General features: G+C 49.0%; 1 protein-coding gene across 8 annotated transcripts in view; it reads left to right on the plus strand.

The window, feature by feature from the left end:
• The window catches only part of CD34 (CD34 molecule), a gene marked incomplete at its 5' end in the record, with an annotated part of 49,292 nt that overhangs the window by 20,755 nt on the left and 10,116 nt on the right, over positions 1–18,421 (plus strand). For 4 of the 8 annotated variants that reach the window (XR_014575632.1, XR_014575633.1, XR_014575634.1 and 1 more), the window contains 2 exons: positions 979–2,098; positions 8,298–16,697. Coding sequence is in view for 1 of the 8 variants with exons in the window: in XM_083812505.1 (XP_083668631.1) it covers positions 16,947–17,550 (604 nt within the window). Of the gene's footprint in view, positions 1–978; positions 2,099–8,297; positions 16,698–16,946; positions 17,551–18,421 lie in introns of those variants that run through there. The other 4 variants (XR_014575631.1, XR_014575636.1, XR_014575637.1 and 1 more) reach the window with 2 other exon arrangements.

The following is an 18,421-nucleotide window of genomic DNA, read 5'->3' on the forward strand; positions in this document are numbered from 1 at the left end:
ATGGGAGCAGGAGGTGGGCTTTAAGGGGTCTCTTGCTTATTTCGGCTTTAACAGAAGGCCACGGAGGTTGAAAGTGGCTGCTTTGCAGCTTCGTGCTTTCTCTGCTTTTTCTATTTAGGGATAATTGTTCCATAAAGCATTGTAAGTTCTAGGCAATGGGTTGTTATGTTCTTGTTCTTTTTTTTTTTTTTTTTTCCTCTCAGAATGTATGATGTCGTTTCTGTTTGTAGACGCTTTTAATAGCGAGGTGGCAGAGACAAACTTTACTCAATAAAGTTGCCTTTCCCATGGGCAGCTTTAGCCCAGATAAACAGGCTTTAAAGTCCCGGTTTAGCCTCGGACTAGGACTGTTTACCATTCATCATTGTTAGTTAATTGCTGTTTGGTTAAATATTTAGTTTGGATTAAGTTCTTTTATGCTTTTTTCTTACAAAATAATAAATAAAGGTGTGCTTAGTAACATGATAAAAGGCTTTCTAGAAGGCTTTTTAAAGATACTCTGCAATAGAAAAGCTTCATAAAGTTATTTTCTATATTTTTCTTACTTGTAGTTTGCTGTGGTATCATTTGCAATTAGCCTAGCTAAAGCAGCAGGGATATTTGATTCCTGCCTACCTTTTCTTCTAAAGTTATACCAAGCTGCATTTCTCACATTATTGCATTGTTTTCTAGAGTGTTTCTAGAGTTTTCATTATCAGTTTCATTCCTCATTCAGAAAAGAAAAAAAAATATATACAGCTTGCATCATTGTTTAAATCCACAAAATCGAACTTGTGGTCTGCAAATTGACCTGCTCTGTAGAAGAGGACAGTGCAACAGGACGGTTTTGAGAAAGGCGCTGAGAATGAACTGCACTTAGCACCCTTAGCGGCAGCACGCCTGCTTTTCCACCCCATTCACCCCAGTGGAGGTTTTAATGAGCAGCAAGAATGAGGATCAGTTTTAGGGTTAATTCTCAAGGCAGCCCTTTGTTTGCAGGTTCCCAGAAGATCTGGATCCCTGCCCTGCAGAGGTGGATGGCAGCAGAAGCTGGCTGGATTTCTGTTGGACGTGGCTCCGGAGCAGCTCCCTGCCTGCGCAGAGCCCAGCCGCCGTTCGAGCTCGCGGGGTTGCTGCCTGAGACCGCACCATGCGGGCTGAGCGAGTGGATCAGCGAGTGGATCAGGCCCGGGAGAGACAGAAACGAGCAGAAATCCCCCACTGCAGAGGCTGCTTCTGCAGGAGACTCGGTGCCCCGTGGAAAGGTCTGCGCTTCGCAGTGCCTTTTTTGGTACAATGCTGCCAACTCCCGTGTTCTGCTGCAGTGACCCAATCGTTATATAAACAAGGGTTTAATTTTGGAACTTTAATATTTAAGAGGCTTAAGTTTCTTTTGCTCAGACTTATTTTCCTGCGCTGCCCATCTGACAAAACACTTCTTACCTACATTGTCAGTTGCTAACCAAGTATCCTGCAGCTGTGTTCACGGTCCTTTTGAGCAAGTATTTTACTCGAGATAATTTCTTGCCTTAGTATCGCTGTCAGACTGGAGCAGGGCTTTGAGGACTGCATGGCCCTGGCTGGCCCTTCTGAGTTCTCAGCCTGACTACCTCCTTTGAAAAACAAAAGGCAAGTAACACAGAAGGGTGTGCTGGTGCTAAGAGCAGCAAAGGCTGACACGGATGGTTGCCTATAAAAATATTACCCTTACAAACCAGCGTCCTTTGGAGTATAACCACAGGACTCCATCCTGAGATGGGACTTCTACTAGAAGCAACTTGTGTAACTCATATGCACCAGCTCCTGCACGGAGAGGGGCTGGAGCAGCATTGATCCCCTCTTGCTGTCTTCTGCAGATAGGTAGTTTGCTTTTTTTCTGCGCTCAGTAAACATTCAGTTTAGCGATGGTAACACAAATGTCTCTCTGGTGGGACAGAAGCTCAGCTCATCACATGCTGTCAGAGACGAAGATGTAGTTTCTCATCTGCTGTCCTGCTGCAGGTGTGCTACCAGCTCTCCAGCCTTGACTGTTCTGTTCTAAAGCCAGCAAAGAAACTAGAGGAACAGGAAACAACTTAAGTGCTTTGAAGGAAGGAGTTACCATGGAAATGGAAGCCAGGTATTTTTTTCACATTCTATTAGAAGGCAGTAGGTCTTTCTCAAACAAACTTGTGTGCCCTCCATAACATGACTTCTGTCTCTCTTTGCAATGGTTCAAAGTTGTAAGGCATCTGCGTGTTGGTTTCAGGGGTCTCCATCAATGCCTTCATCTCCAGTCATTGAACGACTAAATGTGCAGCGCTGAAGCTCACTGACCCACTAACCCTGGACTACTCAAAGTAGCTCCCTTCAAATACCAGTTACCTAAGCGTGATAGATTTCCCCACCTCGTGGTCTCTGTGAAATGGGTTTACAGAAGGAAGCTTTTGTTCTTTGTTCGGTAGGAATTGCACTAGTTTTCTGGGAAAGAAATATCTGCCTTTAAAGCAGGACTTCACATTTCTATTACAGTCCTATACTTTCTTACCTGGGTCCACTTTCATGGGGTGGCCTTTCCACAGCATACCAGTCTCATTGATGGAAAGAAAGTACAACTTGCACCCTTTAAAATGTTTTAATGGTGCTGGCTATGCTGGGCTGTGAAATGAGTAAGACCTGGGGCTGGATGCAACACAAAGCTTCTCTCTGGTGTGTTTATCCAGCGTCCTGCAGTTTCACGGTGCCCTGTGACCGTGGACTGTCACGCTGCCTGCTCAGTACAGTTCGTCACGTAAACGGAATGACGCAAAGGCAAGAGTTAGCCCTGCCCTGCTGGGGCTGCACGAATCCATCATGCCAAGAGCCTGCCTTTCCCCTGCCTGGCAGGGAGCACCTCGGGAAGCCGGCAGGCACAGCGGTTATCTGCCTATCTACCATCAGCTGTCCCTGAATTTCCAGTGTAACAGCATTGCCACCACTTGGAAGCCTTCAGTTAGAGGTGCATTTTTAACCTATCACTCTGAGACTTTCTGTAAATTCTGAAGTCAATCAGTTCATTTTTTCCCCAGCCCACTGCCTATCGTGAGATCCTTCCTTTACTCCTCCCTGTTTTATTGTGAATGAGCCTCGCTGGTTTTGTATCATCTCCAAATGTTGCCAGCTCATTTTCCACACCCTGAACGCTCAAGTGACTTTCAGCATCCTAGCTGTGTGTTAACGCACACTCCAGCACCCAGCATTTCGGTTTTCCCCTGTGCCCAGGGTCCGGTCCAGGCAGCAGATTGTCCTCCAGAGCCGGCTGCAGGCCACAGTCAGCTCTCATCTTGGACGACCTCATTTTAACCTCCCCGTTTCGAGGCAGCAGTGGCATTATATAACCTGGATTTCAGCGGGTTTGCTAGTGAGGCTGTGCAGAAACAAATGCGCACTCTCAGGAGTCGGGGCGAAACAGGCGCCTTCTGCTGCTGCCCTTGCCCGCGTCCCCCCTCCCAGCTGCTGGAGGAAGCCTCCATCTCCCGGCTCCAGCACGACAGCCGCAGGTCTCCAGGCTGACATTGCAGAAAGCATTTGCTGCATCTCGGGGAGGGCAGTGCTAAGGAGGGAGGCTCTTAGCAGCTGAAAAGCAAACCCTCGGGGAGCCCAGGGCTCCCACAGGTAGTCCTGTTGAAAGAGCGTGTGTCAGGGGGAAGGCTGAGACTTAGGCCTCGCTCATTCTTGGCTCGTTGATGCGCACCTCTGATGGCCTTATTTTCACCTGTCATATTCAAGCTGTTTCCCTATATCCCCCTTCAGCATCTCCCTCTTCTCACCCAAGGCTTATTACGGATGGAAACAGGGTATGCTAAATGCCAGAAGACGGTTTCCCGCACAAGCTTCGATTTCACAGACTCCTTGACTTCTTATAAATACCCTGGACCTTATACCCTGCTGTAGATTTACCTCTTTGAAAGCTAAATGTCCTACAGATGTGGGCAGTAAAGTGAGACAGTGTTTTCAAAAGGAGAAAAGCTCTGTTACTAGGCTGTGGTCGTTTGGGGACTGTAGGAAAATGATCAAAACAGAGCAGCAAGGTTAATGCAGATGCAGTTGTTAGAGTCACAGCTCCCCTCGCTGCCCCGAAGCATGCAGAATTTCCTTGTGTCCTTGCACTGGGAGGCAGAATTACCACCATATGCCGACATGCCACTCTTGTGTGCCTCATCCAGCACACTGTTTCCCCAGGCTTTGCTTGCTTTGGCTGCCAGTCCTTCGGAGTTAATAGCCTGGACTGGGTGCCCATCGCATCTCCTGGGCAGCTCTGCTCGTGTGTAGGTGATGCTCGATAGCTCATTTACACCAGCCTTTGCTTTTCTGTGCAATTCTTTGCCTCAGAGATGAAACCAACCCCTCTAGTACTGTTGTGCAACAAAGAAATGAGTATGGAAACTATGTTTATATGCTTACAAAAGAATATAGTTGTGTTTTCTGTCCTCCTTGTTGAGTAAGGTGAAATACTCAATTTAAAATGAATTGGAATTCGAGTCTTGGTGCGTCAGTGCAAGCAGGACAGCTGCAGTCCCTGACTGCTTAGAAATGACTTTTCTTCTAATATTACTACCGAGTTAAAATCCGCTCAATAATAATTTTAGAATCCATTTTCTTTTCATTATTTAAGAGGTGTGTGTGTGTCTTCCCTTTATCTTGGTTTTAAAGACTTTATGAGGAAAACTTTTTAGGTCTCTCTCCGGTTTTGACATTGCTTTTTACCTTCCCAGTGCTGATGATTTTGTGTACAATGCAGCAGGCTTGAACACGTCCTTCTTTTCCCCCTTAGTGCTTTTAGGCCGTATTGTAAAATCTTGTAAAAACTTCCCAATGATTTAGGTCTCAGGAAATCTGGAGGCCTTTTCCTCTTTTGAGGAATACCAGTTGGTAGGATCGAGCCGATCCTCAGCACCTCCACAGCAGCGGCATTATGAAATCCCTCGGGACAGCATAAATGATGGAGGCATCTCGGCTCTCCCTGGCTGGGTGAGACGGCTCCATGTAGGCAGAGGGTCAGGACAGGCAACTTTCTTCCTGTTGAACCAAATGCTGTTGCTTGAAAAATATTTTCTGAGAATGGGCAGCAGGGGACCTGACGCTGTTTTATAACGTGCTCGGCAGGAGGTTGCTTCCAGGTGTTACTTAATTCTTTCCTTTTATGTGCTCCATGGCAAAACCAGACGAGCTGTACTGGCCGTGAGTTTCCTCTCTTCTGGAGCTGTTGCTGGGGCTGGTGTGTGTTTGTGTCCCATCCCCTCTGACACACCTTGCTCTCGTTGCCAAGTAACTAATCATATTGCTGAGAGCCAGTATTGTGCCTGAACCGCTCTGGCATTCCTACTCTTCCTCTTCCTTCTCCCCACCTCCCACTCTGCCTTCGCTGGGAATGTGTTGAAATGGCAAAGGCGACCTCCCGTTCTGCCCAGCCTCGGGCACCTCGCGTGCGCCGGTGAACGGAGCGTGCCCAGCGGTGGGCTTTGAGATGTGGTTGCGACAAACAGGGCTAATGCACACCTCTGCGAGATAATTCGGGTTACCATGGTTACGTGTGGAAAATAGGGCTGTGGGTGAACCCAGGCCAGTGGCGCACGAAGCGCACCTCACGCCATGGCGAGCCCTCGCCTCACGGCACACTGAGGTGACGGAGGCCGAGCGGCGGCCATCTTCTGGCCTGCAGCCTGCGGCAACTCCCCCAGGCTTCCCGGCCCATATCAGCCTGTATTGAGGAGCTGGGCCAGGGCCAAGTGACCCCCTGTGGGCTCCCAAGTGACCCCCAGGTGGCTCCCTGGCCTCCATATGCAGTGTGTGGACCTGAGCAGGAAGGTCCGTGCTGCAGCACCGAGGTCTGTATGACGAGAGACGGGGTCCAAGTCTGCTGGAAATGTTCGAAACCACAGCATGCAGAGCAGAGGGGAATGTTTGCTATTGCTGTGGGAAAACAGCAAGCTCACCTATCACCTCACCTTCCTCCAAAATAGAGTTCCTTCAGCTGAACTCTGAAGCCCTCATAAACTATCAGCCCATAGGCATATGTCAGTCCTCGGCATTGTAGCAAGCTTCGCAACCTAGGACAGAAACCCCAGGACCAATACAGCATCCAGAAATGGCTTTACTGGTGCAGAAAGACAGTGTTTTTGTGAGTACTGATATGAGATGTGTGCTCGAGGCAAAGCAGATGGCTTCAGCTGGACTCGGGAGAGCTCGAGGTGATGCTGTGCAGAAAATGGTCCCCACCTTCCCTGGAGGGACAGAGCTGACACAACCCACGGGATCTGCCAGACCCGCAAGTGATGCAACACTTCTGGCAGCCCTGAGCATACCTGGAACACAATCATCTCAACGAGTTGGTGAAAACCTTCCGGTTGGAGAAAAACCCATCAAACAAAGGGGCAAATGAAGCCTGGAATGAGTTACAGTTAAAAAAAAAAAAAAAAAAAGTGGAAAGTTCCTATACCAAGCAGAGCTTTTACTGACAGAAGGTTTTGGAAACTCCATTAAATCACTTCGGGACTCTGCTATTTATCTTTCACAGTAACCTGCTCAGAGAATGCGGCAGTGGATGGCAGCACAAAAGCCTCACAAGGCGAGTTTCTGCCAGGCTGGTTTCGGTGTGTTAAAGTGCACCGAGCTATTGCTGACTTCCAAAGAGAGAAACTGCACAGCACAGGTATAAATGAAAAGGAGGTAAAGGCCTGCTAGAAATACTACTCTTGTCTTTTTGAAGTATTAAATGCCTCCTTTTCGTGGCCCGGTTGTAAGGAACACAAAGTGACAGCGTGGGAAAAAAAATTAAAAAGTGGTGGCCTATGTCCAGCACAGCCAACAGGCAAATAAATTGTGTTCACGCTATTAATCTCTTAATAATACGGTTGATATTTGGTGTGTTGTTCAAAATACTTGTTTAAAAAAGTCTTTAAAGTTCATATGCTTGTAACAATATATTCTTAATGCTTTATTTTTTGGGGGAGAAATAGCATTAGAGGCTGGCTCAGGGGCTTAAACCCAGTCCTTGCTGGCCCGTCGGTGCTGGCGCTGCCAGCGGGCTGAGCGCTCATCCTCGGCTGTGCTTTCCCCTTTAAAGTAGTAAAATGACACAGTCCTGTACAGGCTGAGAAGGGGCTGTTTTTTTTTTTCTAAAAAAAAAAGAAAAATAGTTGGCAGGAACATGAGCAAAGCTGAAAGTGTTTTCATCTGTTTTGTTTTGTAATGTTTAATGTTTTTTTTTTCTACTTTACGAATTATCCAAAACACTCAAAGCAAAGGTATCCCGTTCTGGAAAGGGAAAAAAAATCTACAGTCGGGCTGATATGACTAAACAGAATTGGTCAAATAGGAATAATGAAAATGTATTGAAAAACACAGTATCTATTTTTTCTTAGGAAGAAAAAATTAGAAAGTTCAACTTCTAGTCAAGATTGGTTTGCAAAACAGTTCTGGGCTGGGAAAAATAACCAGCTTTTGCATAAAAATATTTTTTGTGATTTATTTTTATTTTGTTAATGGTAATTTGGATTTTAGAACTTAATTGTGGTATCCAAATGAATCTTGTTGTCTAAGTGCAAAGTACCCATCCTAACTTTTAAACTGTTGTGCACCCTTATTTTAAGAAAGGCTGCAGAAGAGAACTGACCAAAAAGACAATTTAGAAGCAGATTTTTTAAAATGTGTTGGTAGTTTGGGGAGAAAACAGATGGGAAATGAGTCTCTTCTTGCTTCCTCTTTTTAACAAATATTTTTAAGAGATAATACCTTATAATTACTTATTTTTAGAAGCGGTGAGAAGCCTCAGCCAGGACCCAGGGGCCAGAGTGGCTCGGTGCTGTACAAGCAGACAGTTTATCACCAGCCAAATAATTTACAATCCCAGTTTCAAGGACAAGACAACAGGAAGCTACAAAACTCAGACAGGACTTGCCAGCACCAGAACCAACACGAAAGGCAAAAACGCCCTGGTTAGTGATGGTGAGGGTTTATTCAGCTGAGCTGAATGAAACCACTCTGAATATCGCAATATCATTCCAGGCAGGGGCTGGCATATTCAGTGAGAGGAGCCCTCATGTCCGTGGGTCACTATGGCACCACCAGGCTGCTTTTCACTCGAGCTGCCTTTCTGCTTGGGTATTCTGCAAAGCACGGGCAGGAGGCGGAGGTCTCGCCTCAGGTGAGGGACAGTGATGCTGAGAAAGCTGCCTAGGGATGTCCTTAATCAAAGGTTCCCCCTCCCCGCCCCCCCTTTTTTTTTTTTCCCAGTCAGAAATTATTGCTTTGTCATGAAGGTTGGTGAAACTTTTAAGGGGAGATTTTCTTGTATCCAGGGTGTAGCTTCAGCGAGCTGGGAGGAGGCAGCAGGACTGACAGCCCTGGGCTGCAGAACAGCCAAAAACTGCTACAAGGGCAGCCGGGATATGGCAGACCTAAGGCACATGGCCATCTTGTGTGGAAATCAAACCAGGGACGTGCAGATGAATTTCTGTCAAGCCAGGTGAGCAGCCCTAAGCCCAGCGGTACAGCCGTTCTGGAGTGGTTCTTTCCCATTTAATGAAAAACGTGAAAAAGCAGCCCTGAATCCCAGACCTTCACTTCAGTGGGGAGATGAATGCCAAAAATGTAAAACGAAATCTCCCAGAAGCAGTTAAGAAAAATAATATTTACCAATGCTCAAAATGAGGGAGGTTTTCCCACGCAGACGCCTGCCTCCTTCCCCAGCAGAATTTCTCTACGCCCCGGTGCCGCCTGCCCAGCCGACCTCAGCGTGGGGCTGACAGCGCTCGGATCCTGCCTGCTTTGATGGCTGCGTCCTAAAATTTGTCAGGACTTGCTTTATTTTTTCTATGGCATCCAAACAAGCTCAGTTAGGTGCTTTAAATGGAATCCTTGGTGTTTCCCCTGTCGTTGTGGGAGCTTTGTTTCTCAGTTATGTAAATCCTAGATACCGAAGAAATATTTGATGAAGTTTTCCCTGGTTCTAGTGGCCCAGAAGGGCTTTCAGTTGCTGGCTGCTTGTCGCAACAGCGGCGATATGTGCAGACCCAAATGCATCCCTCCTGCTCACCTAGTGATTACTGCATTAAGCCCTGGTTTCTGATAAAACTAAGTAATTATAGCTGAAGCAATATGTTTTCTGGCTAAATATTTAAATTGGATATTTAATAGACATCCTTCAGGGTGGAAAAATAGTTGTTTTCCATAATTTCATTGGCTTTATGTGAGAAAAGAACTACTGTTGTTTGGAAAGCAGAGTCTTAAATATGTGTATTTTTATCTAAATATTTTGTAATTCTGCCTGTGAGGTAGTAGGTCGGCTCTCTATATGACTGCTGTCATAAATAAACAAGCAGGGATTTACGGACATTCCTCTGGAGTCCTATGGGATGCACTGGCACCAGGGACCCTCCTCGGGGCTTTAACCACGCCGTGCAACCCGTTCCAGGACCGTAATCCTCTGGGGGCTGCGGGCAGCACAAGAAGCCTGCAAGCAGGCTGTGAATTTTTACATTTTCAACCCAAAACCCACACGTTACCTGACCCTCTTTTCCAGCGGTTTGCTTTGGCTGTTTCTCCTGCTTTTGCCAACTGCGGAGAGCCGGATTTCCAGGGCAGGAGGCTGAGGCCAGACCGTGTCAGCCCGTCCCGAGCCAGGGCAGCCCGAGGTGGGTGAGGAGGGGGCTGCCACCGCCACCCGCTGCCGCCGGAGGACGGCACCCAGCTGGAGCAGGGCACGACCCGGCAGCGGGAGACCCCAGCCCCTTGCCTGCCGCAGCGGGCTCTGACCCCCCGTCCATTCACAGCCTCGTGTCCCCATGTGAAACGGGAAACCTTGAAAAAGTAGAAGTGTGGCTGTAATTAGGATTAATCTATTTTTAGCAAGCTGTCTGGTGCCCTGTCCATGCTCCAGCTGCGATGTTTAATTCTGCCCAGCTTGACTTTCTGCAGTTGCACCCAGGACTGATACAAAAGAAATCTTTTAAATTTGAGTTTGTGGGGTTTTGTTGTTGTTTTTTGTTGTTGTTGTTTTGTCTTGGTTTTGGTTGGGTATGGTGTTTATTACAAAATAGCTTTTTTTTTTTTTTCCATGTACAATAGCTGGGAAAACCCAGCACTAAAGCAACACAAAGATTGCTGCATAAAAACAGTTGTACAACTTTTACTATCATTATTATTCATTTTACTATGTAGTTTGGAAACCTAGTCATAGATCAGGAATGTGTTGTACCCAGAGCTGCACAAACAGCACGAAAGGAAAATTGCCTCTTACAAACTATATTGAGTAAAAACATGTAGTGGTATCGCCACAATTTGTCCTGAACAGCACCGGGACACGATGTTAAAGGCGTGTGTGAGCGGCCAGCCCAGCACCTGGTCATTTACCAGTCCTGTATTTAAATATCTGCCATTCATGTGTTTAACCATTTATAATGTATTTGTAAAGGGAACTTTAAGTGAGATTAGCAGTTAGGAAAACACAATGAAACACAGCTGGATCGAGATCACTCGATTCCTCCGCCCCGCCACCCCTTCCCCGGTAATGTTTGGCTTTTGCAAATATTCGTGAACCACCAAGAGACGGAGCCTGGGCACGGGGCTGCGACCTGGGGGGGCCACGCAAGGCTACGGCCGGGGTGCCCCTTGGGTGGGCTCGTGCTGGGCACCGTCATCTGCTGGGGCAGGAACGGCCCCCGTGAGCAGGAGGATGCCCTCCTTGGTCAGAAATGGGCACCTCAGCAAAATGCTGCTCTCCCCCTCCCCCGAAAATACAGCGTTCAGCCCAGAGGTATGCTCTGCTTTGCGTGTACGGGTGGGGGGTAATTTCCTCTCCCCCCCGCCTGTCCCCCCACCATGTATTTTGGTGACTCACGCAGCTTCAAAGTGCTGAGCGTGGAGAATGGCTATTTCTGGGCTTCCACCGCAATCCCTGCTACCTCCAACTGTGCTGTCAGCGCACCTCAGCCATGCACAGCACCCCCGCGGGCTCTATTCTTAGCAGCTAATAGCTGAAATAATTACTTTTGTCTCAGCGCTGTTGGCTCCTTCGCTTTGGAACTGAGCACAACCTGCAGCTCGGGGAGCCTGCCCGCTCGCCCCTGCCCGGACCTCGGCAGCCTCCCTTCCCTCCCAAGGCAGTGAGCAGAGCTGGCACCCGAGGATGCCAAATTCCTTGAACCCAGCTTCAGTGTGGGGCGTACGCTCTGCTTGGAAGCAGCTTGTGCGTTAACGTGGTACCACCCCTACGAAAAGGAGCTTGGTTCTTCCAGCTGGGATTTTCTTAGACTTCGTAGGGAAAATGCCAGGGCTGCAGCTTTTCGGAGGGACGGCCAGGTTTTTCACCTGCAGGTTTCCATTTCGGTGCCTGCTTTTTGTGTGGGCTGGATTGCTACAGAGCATGCAAGTATTTTATGCAAATCTGACTACTCAACACCAGTACATCCCTGATGGTTGTTGGGAACTAATCCACACCTCTCGTTTTTGATCTCAGCGCCAGCTATTCCAGCTCCTTCCCCTGGGCCACCCCCAGGGGACTGCGGGCACCCACCCCACCAGCTGAACAGCCCCCGCAGCACGGGGAGCGCAGAGGGAACTTGTGAGCAGTCAGCTGTGCGCACCTGAGTAGGTCAGAATCAAGTTTAAAACTGTTCCAGAAAGGGGTTTTATTGTCATTTTTATGCCTGCTCGTTCTTCCTCCTGCTGGCAGGGACCACAGCGAGAATATCAGCCTGTGCATGTGCTGGGCTGGCAAAGAAGTGTGTTAGAGTGAGGGTGTTTGAGCCAGTCAAAGCGAGGAGTTACTGAAACTACCGCTGAAGCCGTTTTTCTGGCATTACTAATGAAACTTGTCTGGATAACAATAAACCTTTCAGGAAAAAAAACACACACTGAACCTAAATGTTTGTTGTGACTCAGTAACTTTTCTATTATTGTCACAGCAGAAGAAAACGCACTGTACACGTATAGAATATTCCCTCGTGAACTTTGGTGGCTGTGTTAGCAGACGTCCTTGTTTGGGAGCTGCAAGCCACCAGCTTCCCGAAATCCTGCAAGTCTCGGGGCTCACTGGGACAGCGCTGCAGGACCGCGACTTGTCTGTCTGTGTCTATGAACGTGTGAGAATAGCAGGAAGGCTTCAAAGAGGTATTTCTGCTTTTCTTCGAAAAATGAAAGAAGTACCTCCTCTAAATAATTGTTTCCTACCAATTTCCTCCAAAAGCCGCACTGTTCCGGCAGCTCCTCTTTCAGATGGCGGTTAAGTCTCGCTAATTGACTGGGGGCCTTCTGGGCAATAAGGACTATAATTAAGCAAGAGGCACAGCTTGAGTAAAATCTGGGAGCAAGGAACTCCTGAATTTCTGTATCAGCTTTCACCCCGATTCCACGTACAATCTGGGTCAAATTATTAAACCTTTACTTAATTCAGCCTTCCCATATGCAAAACTGTATTGATTTTAAATAAGCAAACATTAAAAACTTGCCAGTTTCCCTAGGCTAACAACTAACATTCCTTCTTTATTTGCAGTTAACTTAGAGAATTGTTTTACTACAGCAAAGAATTAAGTAGTTTTGTTGTTGCTGAGGATTTTAAGGCTGATTTACAACATTCAGATTAAAAGAATTTTAAAAATGAATCACCCTCTGGTTGGTGAAGGTTAGGGGAAGCATTCCCAGCAGGTGGGCCACCGTGGTATTGTTTATGTGGGTATTTCTTGAATCAAGCTGGCTGGGAATTCTGTGCTGAAATAGACTTTTGTTTGAAATCGTCATCTTAGCATTTTGAGAGGAAGCAGCAGCTTTGACAAATTTCACATTTTGAAAAAGAGCTTTTGAAGTAGCCAGGATCCCACGCAGGCACTTGAAAAACATGCCAGTTTGCTTTCTGTACATGTGGTTGGTAAACCGAAGACCTTTGTGCTAAGTGTTACTACTCAGTAAATTTGGCATTTACCTGTCCATATTTGCCTGATTCTTTGCGTCATCATCTTATAACCAGCTGCTCCCCAGGGTGACATGCCGAGATGTCATTTACATGGAGACTGAGGTCGTTATACAGATTTACAGCTGCGCAGACTTGCAACGTCTTGGGCAGGAATTCGTTTGGCATTGCCGAGGCCTTTGGCTTATTTGATCTCAGCCTTTTAGTTAAACAGGAACATGCCCTGATTTTAACAATCGCAGTTTCCTGTAGTCAGGAGGAAGGTGTGGCTGATGGCATTTAAACTGGAGCCGGAGCCAAGACTTCACCAGCAGGAAGCCGAAAGGGCTGTGTAGTACCACTAGGGCTTCATTTGTCATTAAAAACACCAAGGACTTTCTTCTGTGGACATCCAGAATTATTTTACCACCCACAATACCACAAGGCATTAGATGACGTTCGTGAGTGTTAGATTTTCGTAACTCCAGACTTGGTATGTTATCCCTATTAAGGTCATTGTAGCATGGCGGCAGAAAATAACACGGTAGGTGCCAGAGAACTGAGGACGCAATTTTACGTACTGTTTGGCATACAAGCAATGGCAAGCCTGCACTTCTCTGTCCGCTGATGAATTGCTTCCTGACCCTCTCATGCTGCTGAGGTCCCCACACACCCACCCCGCTTTAGAATGGACGCTGACACAACCATGTGCACGGTGAGACTCTTCTCCCCTGCCTCCCATCGCTGCCATGGACTATTTCCATCTCCCAGGCCTGCTTGCTAACCTGGGACTTTGCTTATTTTTTTTCCTACAAAACCAAAGTTCTGCCTCCTGCTTGGGGGAGGGGAAGAAAAGAAACAGGGAAAAAGAAAGAAAAAAAAAAAAAGCAGTAACAAAATACTTACACAGGTTCCACTTAAACCAGGAGCATCGATTTCTACCACGGAATCGTAGTTTGTATTTCATCTCTTTGCTTATTTCAGCTCAGAGACAATGCCAAATTCTAACCAAAGGTTAACAAATTCAACTATGTGAGAAGATGACTTTATTTTTCTGGGCCTCACTATTCTGTTCCGACTGATGAAGCTTTCCATTATGTTCTGTTTCTCTAGTTACGTACCTGAGTGCTTCCCAGGGCAGCGTGGCTTTGATTCTTCTTGGGAGCTTAAGTGCTGCCATAAAGTAAATACTTATGATCAGGTAAAGACAGAAATATTCCATGGCTGGTAATTTCCAAACAAAAGTAAACCATAAAACAAACACTGCCTTTCCCCTGAAAACAACCAAAAATACACCGTTTTAAATAAACCAAAGCTCCATTTTACTTTCTTAATACACCGGGGGACTGACAGAGTCGCTGTGCGCTGAAAGCACCAGTCGAGTGTCCCACTTCCGAGGCTCCTCGTCTTTCATCTCGCTGCCAGCGCAGCACACGACCGCCTTCAGCGCTTCGCTGGGCCCCGCAGGTCCGGCTGGGTGGCCGCTGTCCTGTCTGCACAGCGCCGGCACAGCACCACTCTGCTGTAAAGCAGCAGCACGCCGATGGGGCACAGGGGGAATGTGGAAAATCCACCCTGATGCCGCGTGGTGGTTGAGCTTCTGAGATAACCGAGGGGTAACTGAAACCAGCAGGCTGCGTAATATCACCCAAACCCTGGCCTACTTTAGAGCATCACTGCCGAGTGACTCATTTAAGTAGCCATAGCACTCTTACAATTTTACCTTCGTTAACTGAATTAGTTAATGCTTGCAGCTTTGGCTACCGAACATGTATGTGAGGCTTGAAGTCCCATGTGCTTGATTGCATAAGAAACCCTGTCTTGTGGCATTTAGTTGATCGAGCACTACTTCTCTTGGTCACATGGAGGTCTGATTTCCTCTTGCATCAGACAGAACAAACCGTTTCCATTTCTTGTATCGGTGTCTGACTGCTCAATGCACAAGTGTCAGCCTCTTCACCCCCACTAAGAGCCTGCGCTGCTCTCCCACATCCCTAGCTCATACGATTTTTTTTTTTTCTTTTTGGTAGAATTGTATCTGAGAAACCAGGAGCTTGCAATTCTCCTCATTTGTGTCTGTGTGTAACAGGTGTCATTTTCAGTGTAGTACAGACAAATCCCAAAATAGCTCAGGCTCTTCAGACGCTGTGAAGAGAAAAAAGAGTGGTTACTTCAGCTTCGGTTGTAGTGAAAAACCCAAAGCTCCCAGCCAGCTCTGGAGTCCAGAATTAAAATGGCAGATGCGTCTGTGTAGTAGCGATCTCTCTCCTGATTCTGTGTCTCTCAAATGGACTGCTGGCTCTCTCGCTCTGTTGTACGTGCAGGCTGACGCATGAACTCCCTCGTACAGTGCCGGCTTTCCATTAGCTGCGCTTTGATTCCCAGATGCTCCATCTACCACTGATCCTCCTCCACATTTTCCGGTTTCGAGGCTCCAGGCCTGGAGAGCACTGCTTCCTCTGCCTAGTGCTGAAGTTGCCCGCGCTGGATTGATGCGAGGGACTGCCCTGCGGGGCGCGGGCAGGCGGAGGGGGCTCGGCGGCATCGTTTGTGTGCCTGCCTCTGCCTGCTGCGCTGAAATACGGAGCTGCTTGTGAACTTTCTGTGGCAGAGATGATTGGATCCTGGCGACTCCCGGAACGCAGCTATTAGTTCCCCTGCCTACACTGAGCACTTTGAATCTGTGTGTGTGATAACACTTATTAATACCGTTCAGATTAAGAGGAGCCTATACCTTTCTAGCACTTTCGGTACCTAATCTTACACAGCGCATCTGCCCAGCGGCTGAACCACATTCTGATCAATGTCTTGTGGCCAGCAGAGAAGGGGCATGTGGATCCCACAGCAGTTTCATGCTTTTAGGTCCGGAAGAGAGCGTGCTGGTGTGAGCGGCTCCTTTTAAGTCGCGTTGTGCTACCAGGTAACTGCCGGCCGAGTATCTGCAGGATGTGGGCCTAGATCACTTTATTTTAGGAAGTCAGGCAGTGGTTCCTGTCACCGAAACAGTTAATTGAAAAGCACTAACTCTCTACTGGAACGTGTGTGTGTGTGTGTGTTTTTGTTTTTTAGAGCCAAGAAGATTTGCTTTGGTTTTTTTAAAGCAGAAACCACCACAAAGTTGGCTGTGGTTTCAGCTGCGCTTGTTCGAGATTTGTACTGCTGACTACCAATCCTAAAAGAGTTAACCTAGCGAGTGTGACTCAGAAACAGAGAAGGAGATGCGAGGCTGAGAGGCTCGGAAGGCAGCACAGAAGCAGAGGTGAGGAACATAATAATTACCAAAAAAAGGTGCAGAGTCCAGGAGCGACGCTCCCCTCGGTGTGCCTGGCCCTGGCACTGCTGGCACGGGCTCCCTGGAAGGCTGCAGTTCCGCTGTTATAACACAGGGAGCAGGCTGGAGAATTTAGAGCTGCGTCACAGAGCTCAGCGAGAGAGCGAGAGAGCAAGCTCCGTCGATAGGTCTACCAGCAACAGCCCTGCTGCAGCAAGAGGGGAGAGAGGCAGCCAGAGAGGGAGAAAGGGCTCAAGAAAGAGAAGTAACACCAACACCAGGGACTGGGCTCCTGTCACCATCCGGTGTCATTTAGAAAGCATATTTGGGCTCGCTTGGCGTAGGAGGCTTCGCCCGTTGACGATGCTGGAGACCCGGCGCGCTTAATCCCACGGGGAGGGAGAGTGGGCAGACACCGAAAGGGTTAACGGAAAGGAAATTTCTGGAACCTTCTATTCTGCGGCGCTACACAGCAAGCGGAGGGCTGAAGACTGCGCAGATGGTGCACGGGCAGAGCTCTTCGGTCCGGTTCGTCTTTCCCACGTACGTACCCTTTGATCAGGATGGGGCTTGAGCTGCATCTACGTTTTGTGATTGTTTGCAGGGTGTCCCCTTCCCCCCTCGTCCCTAAGTTCGGATCCCAAAGTGCCTTTATTATTATTTTGGCTGGGTACGATTGCTCTGCTCTGCGTCAGAGCTGTTTTCTCAATGGAACGACGGCACAGGTTGTACTAACGCCACTCTTGCCGGCATTGCTGTAATGCAGAGGAGGGAAGTAGTCGTGGGGGAGAGATGACAACTTTGCAAAGACTGCTGCTTTCGTGTGCCGTTCGGGCTTTTTATTCCCTCCCGTCTCCCCGAGGGCTGGCATGTCGGCGAGGATTTGGCGGAGGGGTTAACAGCCGCCCTGCGTTTCAGAGCTCGGAGCTTTGTCACTGCGTAGTTCGCCAAGTGGGGAGCGGTGACGCAGTGATCGTTGCAGGGCACGCCGGGCGGCTTTTCAAAGCACCGGGGGGACAGGTACGCGCTGCCTTCCAGACGCTTCCACGCCAGCCGAAAGGGGTTAAGGATGAGTCGAGACGGGAAGCCAGCGTTTGGGGATTAAATGTCATCATTTTGGCGTTGGGAAGTTGTTTACCTTGCTCTCGCCGTGTCTCCGTGCTGGCAGCCGGCCAGCTCCCATGTGATAGTCTTCCCTGTACTGCTGCATCATTAACCGGGGGCCGGGGCCGGCTCCCCATTGGCCGGGGGAGGGCTCTCGGCCCCAAGGCGCCGCGCCATTGGCGGAGGAGGCGCTGGCAGGTGAAAAGCCCTCGCGGATTGGCCGAGGGCTGGGTGTCAAATCTGAATGTTGGCTGCGCTCGCCGCGAGCGCTGCTGCCGGCCGCCGGCTGCGGGTAGGGTGCGGGTAGGGGTAGGGGTGCGGGTAGGGGTAGGGGTAGGGGTGCGGGTGGGGGTAGGGGTGGGGGTAGGGGTAGGGGTGGGGGTGAGGGTAGGGGTGCGGGTAATAGGTCCAGGTATGGGTAAAGGTGCGGGTATAGGTGTGGGTATAGGTGCAGGTATGGGTCTGGGTACGGGTGCGGGTATGGGCACTGGTATAGGTGCAGGTATAGGTATGGGTACGGGTACGGGTATAGGTGCGGGTACAGCTGCGGGTATAGGTGCGGGTACGGGTGCAGGTATAGGTGCGGGTATAGGTCCAGGTGCGGGTATAGGTGCGGGTATGCGTGCAGGTATGGGGCCGGGCATGGAGCCCTGCCCGCCCACACGACCCGTGTCACCCCGTGCCGGTGCCGGTGTGGTTTCACTTTGCTGCGCGGCTGTGGCGATGACGTGTCAGAGCTGCCAAGCTCAGCCAGGGGAACTCGCTCGGGTTTGGGGCTTTTTTTTTTCTCCTTTCTCTCCTGCTTTCTCTCTTCTGTCGGTGGTAGTTGAGTGTTGGTCACACCGTGAGCCGCTCGGGGCAGGGACCGAATGTGGCAATCGCGTGGCGGGATTAATGAAGCGGAAAAGGCTCCTGCCCAAACGCCGTCATGCCGCCCGGGCGAGAGTTTGTCGGTGTGGGCGAGGCGAGGGAGCGCTGCTGGCGGCCCTGAGCCGGGGCTCCGCAAGGTCTGCAAAAGGAAACCAGAGCGTTAGGAGGCAAAAAGGCAGGCATAAAGGAGGACTGGGACAGGCTGGGGAAGGAGGGATAGGAGACCGCGGACAGACAGCGGCTCCGGAAAGGATGAGGAAATGAAGATGAGGAGGAGGACGTTTTTCTCTCTT

This window comes from Anser anser, assembly GCF_964211835.1.
Source record: "Anser anser genome assembly, chromosome: 27".
NCBI lineage: Eukaryota > Metazoa > Chordata > Aves > Anseriformes > Anatidae > Anser > Anser anser.